Source organism: Lathyrus oleraceus, chromosome 1 (assembly GCF_024323335.1).
Source record: "Lathyrus oleraceus cultivar Zhongwan6 chromosome 1, CAAS_Psat_ZW6_1.0, whole genome shotgun sequence".
NCBI lineage: Eukaryota > Viridiplantae > Streptophyta > Magnoliopsida > Fabales > Fabaceae > Lathyrus > Lathyrus oleraceus.
Genome location: NC_066579.1, coordinates 313,865,400 through 313,874,764, shown reverse-complemented (window position 1 = coordinate 313,874,764; position 9,365 = coordinate 313,865,400). Strand labels below are relative to the sequence as shown.

The following is a 9,365-nucleotide window of genomic DNA, read 5'->3' as shown; positions in this document are numbered from 1 at the left end:
TTTATCTAATGCAGTCAATCAAAAGATACAACATATGACATGAATGTCACCCTAAATAATTGAGTACTAACATGTATAGCTTATGGTCTCCTATGAGTATAGGGGATGGTTTCACTCTCTCTACTATGCATTGTTATAGAGGATAGTTCATGGTTCAAACCCTCTGAGTGGTAGTATGGTAGACTAGATCTACAGGCTATGTTCATGAGCAGGAACCCTAGGGGGTCGTGATCCAGGTGAGAGATTATTATGCCTTGAGTCGTGTAAAAGGGTACTAAGAGATTCAATGCTTTAGTTCGGAAACCACTAATATCATTATCTTATCATACGTTGTTTTATTTTTTTAGATAAGCAGATGTATGAATGGGCTTAACTGAAGATCCGTTGAATGAAGTTTTCTGTTGTGCAAAATGTCTGACGAATAGATCATGCTGTAATTGGGATATTTAAATAGTTTTGTTATTTCTTGAATTTCTAATATATTTAATATCAAAGTTTTAATGTTGCGAGTTATTATTCTAAACATAGAACTATAGGGTATTATGCAAACAGGCTCTTAGAGTTTTGAAATCAAATAGGTGGTTTATTTTCCTTCATCCTAAACATATATTTATCATGATGAGTTTAAGGATTCATTTACATATACAACAAACTCATTTTATCAGCATATACCACTATACTACTCCATGGATTCAATACAGTGAATCAAACAAAAGAGTACAGCAAGCTCATGAGTTCTATGTTTGATACTCATTGTGTGGTATTAGCTCTACTTAGACGCTTCTTTCGGTATCTCCATGCAACCTGAATTCTGTTTGCTGCAAGTGATCTCCAATAAGGCGATTCATACCTAACAAAACGCAATCATCAAACCAACATGTCACAGAGATGGTTTTGATAATGGATATTCTTCGTGATTCATGAAAGATCGTGCAGTTGAATCATAAAAGCGTGAAGATATGATGAAGTGGAATGAATGAGTAAATGAATGACCTTATGACTCCTTGAACGCGAGGGCTCCGCAAGAATCTTGCAAAAAGAGTTGTGACTTCTTCAATGTCTTTAGAGCGAAGTGAAAATGCCTCAACATTAGTCAAACATCTTACTGTTCTATCACTAGTCAACCCTTGTCCTTGAAGTTTCACTTTTTTACCTTCTGCAATTTAAACCGAGTTAGAAATCACACGATGAAGATTCATCTCAAGAGTAAAACAACATGCAGTTTCTCATACTGTTACGTCTTTTGAGGCAAGTTATCATTATATAAGTATAGTTTTACCTTTGCTTTCAGAAGATTGTTCAAGATACCATCTTAAAAGCTCTTCGCCACAAGCATCCCCTTCAGTTAACGGAACCGGAATTCCATCTTCTCCAATGCTCTCCAATTTTCCACGCACAATAAACACCATTTTCTGCACTAGACCGCCCTGACTCAAAATTCTACTTCCTTTGATGTATGTCGTTTGTACTAATCGCTCACGAATGGCATCTAAGATAGGCTCATCCTCATCCATCAGGGAAAAAATACGAACCTGTAAAAAGAGCATCCGGACTTGTTTAATATGATTGGTTTTGATGTGTCATTGTTTTAGTTTCAAGAAAAATTTCCGCATTTAATTTAGATTGGATTCTAGCAAGGTAGTGGTAGACAAATAGGGAAAAGACAATTTTATTTAAAACATCATAGGCGAGGTTTTGAAGTTCATCTAAATCCGATAAACAAAATCCACTTAAAGAGTAATCATGAACTTCTTTCAAATGTTTGAATGCATACTTTTTTAACAAATTTGAAGAGATGACGTCGTATGTCTGTCACGAGATCTTCTGGCAAATTCTCCAAAACCATTTTTTCAGGAACACCTCTTGTTGCAGCCCAACTATACCGTTCAGCCTGCCGAACTCTCCTGCATGACAGACATAATAGAATCCTTCATTTGTGCATTATCCTTAATCCATTATTTGATAGATCCGTTTTTGGCAATGTTGTTGTGATTAGTTAAAAGAATTAGAACATTTCATACCTTTTGAGATGTTCTGGTAAGCGACGATGACTCATCCATTGCTCAACATCACGGCCTCTAAGCTGCATTTCCAGCCTCCTGTAAGCAAGATGGAACAAAATATATTGAGTCACATAGTAGGTAAAATCAAACATAAGAGGTGCGAGAACTAAACAGATGACAAGCAAACACCATTGTTGCCAACAATTAACATGCACATGAAGAAAGAAAAAAAGTTCTACCTCCGCCCAAGAGCTTGAAGAAAGTTCTGAATGTTTCCAATGAGAAGCGCAAAAAGCAAGAGTCCCAATCCGATGATGGACATTGTAAAGAGGACTTCCCATACAAAATAGCTTGGGACTTGATTACCAGCCAAAGTACTGATTTGCTGTATTAAAGATCACATAATAATAATTGGTAAGTCGTATTAAACCATTTACGTGCCTTTTTGTGTTGGTTCAAATTTAAGGTGCCACATATTGTCGTCTCGTCTACTAAACATTGTTAACCACTAATTTGAACGTCATTAACCATGATTTATAGATGTTCAAACAAACATGATATCCACTACAACCATTTGAATCTTCAAAGATCAATGTTATAGGACAAAAAGGGGAGAAAATATAAGAACAAAATGCATACCTGGAATCCCCAAAACAGTGCATACACATATTTGTTGATCACCCTAGTTTCTGTTGTAAGTGGTACAGCATAGGTATAGATTCCATAAGAAAAAGCATCAGACGAGGAATTCAAACAAGCATTGGCACCCTTATCATTAACCCAATTAGGTGATATCCCCCCTTTAAAATCACAGTCAATCAAATCCATGCATCTAGGTAGATTAGCACGATGGCAGGCATCACGCAAACATTGGTTAACCCGCTGGAAGAATAGAGATAATAGGATAAGCTGTTGCTCTATATAAGCTCAAAACAACTTATGCATGTATAAGTTGTTTCTATAAACTCTTCCAAATAGTCTCACAAGTAATTATATCTATAGAAGCTCAAATAAGTCTATCCAAACACTCGAGTGAATCAAAAAATATTTGTTCTATTTTTTTCCTTTCATTATTCAAAGATGCGAGGTTGTTTTATTCCTTTTTCCATGCAAGGTGAGAATTTAAAGCAAAGTATGAATTTTCATTGAGGAAGAAAATTTATATTTTCTAAAAATGAAGCTTCAAATGTCATTTAACTCACCTGTAGACCAAAGAGATACCAGCATGACCCAACAACATGGCCGGATAGCATAAAAATGAGAAGATTTATTATGAAATTTGCCCAGGCTGACTCAAATATGAATCCGGTTGGAGACTGGCCAATTAGCAGAGGCAAAAATCTGAATAATCGGGGAATATATTGTACAAGAATCGCTAGGCGTAGAAGGTTCTTAACATAATTTGCTCCTGATGACCCCAAGGAAGTTGGTAGGACAAACAATATCATTACCTGCGAGTATTTCACATCATGTATCATGACAAAGATTTTGATGAGTTAATCACAAAACCGATGTCTTTTTCACCGGTTAAAATCTCTTTTTACCCTATCATATACATCATATACATGTTTTCAAGCACATTTTGAAGTCCACATACTATTTATTAAGATATCAACAAAAAACTGAGGTAACTTGCACAAAAAGTAATTGAATGTAATCACATGTGTCAATGGAGTTCAAGAGTGTGGAGACAAAGGAATGTATATATATATATATATATATACCTGAGGAAGAGGTGATACAACAAATAAATCGAAGAAAAAATAACCCTTAAAATAATTAAGAGCAATTTTCGTGGGATGGTCAATTAAATCTCCAGCACCAACCACCCTAGACTCAGGAGAAACATAAGCCAACCTAAACTGCAAAGAAGCAACTTAGTAAGGTTATTTAATCTTATCAAGAAAACACATTAAACTAGAATTACAACCATGTTTAAATGATCTATCATACTTGATTCTTAAAAGGACAAAGTCGATCTCTCCATAGAAAAAGCTCTGGTTGTTATTATTTTTGAAATAAGATAGCACTATTCTATGAATACATGGATTAACACAAGTTAAATCTGAAAAGGTGATTACTGAGAAATTACCTGGAGAAGAATGTTCAATAAATACACAAAATCAGTTATGCTTCTAAGTACAACAAGTGTTGTTGCCATTGTCCAGTTGATGCGAATACATATATTTTTCTGCAGAAAATGAATGAAAATAGATGAAGTTTTTAATTTTTTTGAAGCAATGAAAAAAGTAGAGTAAAAGATATTTGGAAGATTCTACAATCAAACAAAAGGAAAAACACCATACCTTTTCCACATAGATTAAGAAGAAAAATAACGGATCAACAAAAATTGCAAGCAAGCAAAAGATGGCCAAAAATTTGTTCCATTGTTGTACAACTTTAGTGTGAGGGTTCATAACTCCAGGAATGCATGAAGAGCAGAAAGAAAAAAGTTTTCTTCCAAAACCTTTGGCGTCGCCATAAAGAGAATTGTGGAACTGTAAACATTAAAACACGGACAAATGTTTGATTTGTCATGTGAAAGTAACAGCAAACATGGACAAATGTTTAAGTTTACAAAGAACTAATAATCTAATAGTCTATTATTTTAGGAAAAAAGATACCTTAGGATCAAATATAGTGGCAGCTCGTGGTTTTCTTTTTTGAGAAACTTTGAAGTAAGTAGGGCAAGTAGTGCAATAAGGATCGTTACACATTCCGAGTTGTCCAGACCTCACTAAATGTTCATTTTTTCTGTCATATTTATTATTCCAATGATGTTCATCCGTGTCATCGAACTTCTCTGTCTTGTTCTCTCCTACTTTGTTTCCCGCCACTACTATACTATTCTGAAAAGGATTACCCGTTGCAGGAGTAGGATATAGTGGACCACTCATTTGACTGACCGGGGTTTTCCTTGCGGAACGAAGCGGACCAGTATGTCCGACAAGATATGGTTGTCTCTCATATGGATCCGAGGCAGCCATAGAAATAGAGATTGAAGCACTTCGTGTCCTCGATATGTTCCTTCGCAAGTTAGAATCCACAGGTTCATCAGATCGTTGTGCACGTGTTTCTGACAGAATCGGAACTTCGTCTTTCTCAAAACGATTCATGTTTCCTTTACGATTCTTAAACCAAAAACAAACAAAAAAAACATCAATATCTTTGTCTAATAACCATCTCAGCAATTCTAAAGTGAAATATTCTAATTCAGCTCAAAACTTCAAAAAGGAAAATATAAAAATGGTTAACAAACTTCACTTTCAAACAATCATTGGCCAGACTTAACTTACCGACCGACGGAACCCGAGTTATCCTCCGAGAATCGGAGTGTTAAGAACAAGAGAAAATTGAAAAACAAAGACTGTATGCTAATGACAAAGCCAAATGGAACTCAATGCATCATAAGAAATATCTTTGTTCTTATATGGCCGGCATCAAATCTAGAATCATGTATTTGACTTATCTTAAACTTTTTCATGTCATTGAAATTGATTTTGCCTCTACATGCACTTGTGCTTCTGTTCAAACTTCAAAACTAACTAGTAATTTAAATTTCATTTAACAATTACATTAAGCAAATAAAATCAGAAAAAAAATAGTATTTTTAATTGTTATCAGTTAGATTTTTTTCTTTTGTTGCAAATTTGCAATACACATCAAAATCATAGAACAAGACAAAACATTGTAAGTTACAAAAAGGTAAAGAACAATTATCCATAAAAAATGAACAAGAGAAAGCAAACCCAGAAAGTGTAAAGAGCAAAACCTGATTAATGAGAGCTGAACGTGAAAACCCCAAAAGCTATTTTGCAGTGATTCAGCTTAAAGTAAGCATTTTTGGGAGATTGGTGATTATGAGTAGAATGAGATGGAATCAAAATAGGGATTGAAGTATGAGTGAGTCAGTCTCTGTTTGTGAATGTGAAGACTTTGAAAGAGTCAATTTTTGTAAGAAATAGCTTAAGTCGTTGGCGCGTGAATGTCACAGTGAACAAGTGCGCTTTGTTGTTGCCACAGACATTGTTGTTGTTATTATTATTATCAGACAGCCACACACATGTTAAAAATGTACTCTTTTTTTTGTAACAATATAGAATATTAGTAATATTTTACTTTTCTTTATAATAATGTACTTCTTTTTTTAAGGAACATCTGTGTTTTTTAATATATAAACTTGATAAACACGGTTTACTATAAATGTCTTTGTTAAATATCAATAAAATATATAATGTATAATACTAGTCAAATGAGTAGTCCACTGTATTCTATTAGGTTTTTTTTTTCTTTGTTTTAGAAATTTAATCTTCTCTCTTTCAAGAGTGGTCCATTCATTAAGTAAAATAGTTTTAACTAATTTTTCTTTTTTCTTCTTTTCTCTTTCATAAATCTAATAGAATTTTTTATATTTGTTCAAGAAACTCAATCTTTATCTCATAACTTTGTTTTGTTATTGACGATATTGTTTCATAACAAACTGATGTGGTGAGCATAGAGAAGAAAGATGTCGTCAATAAAGTATGAGATTGAGAAATTCACTAGTGTGAATGATTTTGATTTGTGGCGCATGAAGATGCAAGCCCTTCTTGTTCAACAAAGTTTGTTAGAAACGTTGAAAGGAGTGGATAAGAAGGATGTTGCCCTATCGGATAAGAGAAGACAACAATGGTCGAAAAAGCCCACATAACCATTATATTAAGCCTTTGTGATAAGGTTATCCGACAGGTTTCAAAGGAGAAAACTGCAGCTGGTGTATGGACAAAACTTGAAGGTTTGTACATGACCAAATTGTTGGTCAATTACCTGAAGCAAGCCTTGTATTCATTCAAGATGAGTGAAGACAAAGTTTTGACTGAGCAACTCGATATGTTCAACAAGTTGATTCTTGATCTTGAAAATATTGAAGTCAATATTAATGATGTAGATCAAGTTTTGTTGTTGTTGTCGTTGTTATTGTGTTCTTTACATAAGTCACATGCTCACTTCAAAGAAACTCTCTTGTATGGAAGAGATTCGTTGACCTTTGAAGATGTTCAATCTGCCTTTTGCTCTAAGGACTTGAACGAACCAAAGGATCAAAATCCTTCCATAATTGGTGAGGGTTTGTCTATTAAGGGGAAATTCTTGAAGAAAAATGGTAGGTTTTAGAAGAAGAAAGGAAAAGTTCTACAAAATTCTTGTGATGGTAATGCTCTTGTTATTAAGTGTTATCATTGTAAGAAGAAAGGTCATACACGAAAATTATTCCCGGATCGACTGAATAATCATGGTGGAAGAGATAATGGTAATGTAGCCATTATGCAAGATGGTTATGAATCATCTGACGTCCTGGTGGTTTTAAGAAGGGACTCTAGCAAAGAGTGGATTACGGATTCAAGTTGTACTTGGCACATGACTCCAAACAAGGATGTGTTTGAGGAATTATGTGATTAAGATGATGGATCAATGCTGCTGGGAAACAACAAAACATGCAAAATTACAGGTATTGGATATGTGAGATTCAAGCTCCATGATGAGTCAATAAGGTTATTGACTGATGTCAGGTATGTACCTAATCTTAAGAGAAATTTGATTTCTCTTGGTGAATTCGACAAGAAAGGATGTGTTTTCAAAGGAGAGTAAGGTATCTTAAGGGTAATGAATGGGTCGAAGGAAGTCTTGAGAGGTGTGAAGAAACAAGGCTTGTATACCCTCAAGGTTAAGGGTGTAAGTGGTTCAACAAATGTGGCATCCCAAAACTTGTGTCGAAGACTGAGCTATGGCACAATAGACTTGGCCATGCCAGTGAAAGAGGCTTGGCCAAATTGTCGAAACAAAATCTGTTGTGTGGTTCAAGGTCGAAAAACTAGAGTTCTGTGAACCTTGTGTATTCGGTAAATCCTGTAGAATGAAGTTTACCAAAGCTAAACAAAGATCACATGGATCCCTTGATTATATTCATGATGATCTTTGGATCCCTACAAGGAATCCTTCACATCAGGTGCAAAGTATTTACTATCCATTGTTGATGATTATTTCAGAAAGTTATGGGTATTCATTCAGAAAGATAAGGATGAAATTTTTGAAAATTTCAAGAGTTGGAAGACCCTGGTCGAAAACCAAACTAGCGGGAAGGTTGAGGGGTTGAGGACGGACAATGGTCTTGAATTTTGTAATGAGACTTTCGACATCTATTATATTGCGTCTGGTATTGCAAGGCTCATAACTACTGCAAGAAGTCCCCAACAAAATGGTTTAGCCGAAAGGTTTAATATAACCATTTTGGAAAGGGTTATATGCATGCTAGTTAGCGTTGGATTAAAGTAGGTGTTTTGGGCTGAGGCAGTCATGATTACAACTTACCTGATAAATAGGTGTCCTTCTACAACTTTGGGGATGAAGACACTTGAAGAAGTCTGGTCAAAATATTCACCTAATCTCGACAAACTATAAGTATTTGGTTGTTTAGCCTATGCTCACATTAAGTAAGACAAGGTCGAACCTAGAGCTCTGAGATGTATGTTCCTTGGATACCCTGAAGGAGTCAAAGATTATAGGTTGTGGTGCCTAGAGCCAGGTCACATGAGGTGTATCATAAGTCGAGATGTAGTTTTCAATGAAGTAGAAATGGCGTTCAAGAAGACTAATAATGTTGGTCGAAGTACCAAGATCTTTGAAAAAAAGCTGGAACGGGAAGAGATTCATGTTGAGGGGGAGCATGTTGATATTGAATTGCATAACCCAAATGATGTCGAAAAAGAAGCATAAGTTGTTATTGAAGATGAAGAGACTAATAATGACTACCAATTGGCAATAGACATATTGAGAAGAGTCATCAAGCCACCTCATAAACTTGGTTATGCATATCTCATAGCATTTGCCTTAATCTCTACAAGTGAGGTCCTTGATGAAGAACCTAGAGATTACAAGGAAGTTGTGAGGAGTCGAAACAAGGTTAAATGGTTGAAAGCCATGGATGATGGGATGAAATCTCTTCGTGATAACAACACTTGGGAGCTGATCAAGAAACTTGCAGGGGCCATGTTAGTCAGTTATAAGTGGATCTTCAAGGTTAATGAGGGAATCAAAAGAGTGATGTCGAAGATATTTAAGGCAAGGTTGGTTGCTATGGGATTCACTCAGAAAGAAGGTGTCGACTTTAATGATGTGTTCTCACCTGTTGTAGAGCATAGATCCATTCGAAGGTTGCTTCCTATGGTGGTAAATTTTGACCTAGAACTTGAACAGATGGATGTCAAGACTGCCTTCCTGTATGGTGATCTAGATGAAATAATCCTGATGAGGCAACCTGAAGGGTATGTAGGAAAGGGAAAGAAAGATTATGTGCGCAAGTTGAATAGGTCGTTATATGGCCTGAAA

The 9,365-nt window shown here is 35.4% G+C and overlaps 1 protein-coding gene across 2 annotated transcripts; it reads right to left on the bottom strand.

Moving 5' to 3' along the window:
* Positions 1-562: 562 nt before the first annotated feature.
* On the bottom strand, positions 563-6,062 carry LOC127132912 (probable cyclic nucleotide-gated ion channel 20, chloroplastic). Of its 2 annotated transcripts, none has more exons than XM_051061701.1 (13): positions 5,776-6,062; positions 4,628-5,134; positions 4,310-4,501; positions 4,096-4,194; positions 3,728-3,865; positions 3,206-3,454; positions 2,643-2,885; positions 2,243-2,388; positions 2,022-2,099; positions 1,775-1,904; positions 1,280-1,532; positions 994-1,156; positions 563-850 (listed from the first exon to the last, which is right to left on the bottom strand). In XM_051061701.1, exons 2-13 carry the CDS (start codon positions 5,117-5,119, stop codon positions 751-753), a joined length of 2,283 nt encoding a protein of 760 aa, XP_050917658.1. In that variant the 5' UTR covers positions 5,120-5,134; positions 5,776-6,062; the 3' UTR covers positions 563-750. The 2 variants fall into 2 exon arrangements, with proteins under 2 accessions (XP_050917658.1, XP_050917660.1); XM_051061703.1 differs by having other exon boundaries at positions 4,628-5,124; positions 5,776-5,981.
* Positions 6,063-9,365: the final 3,303 nt, after the last annotated feature.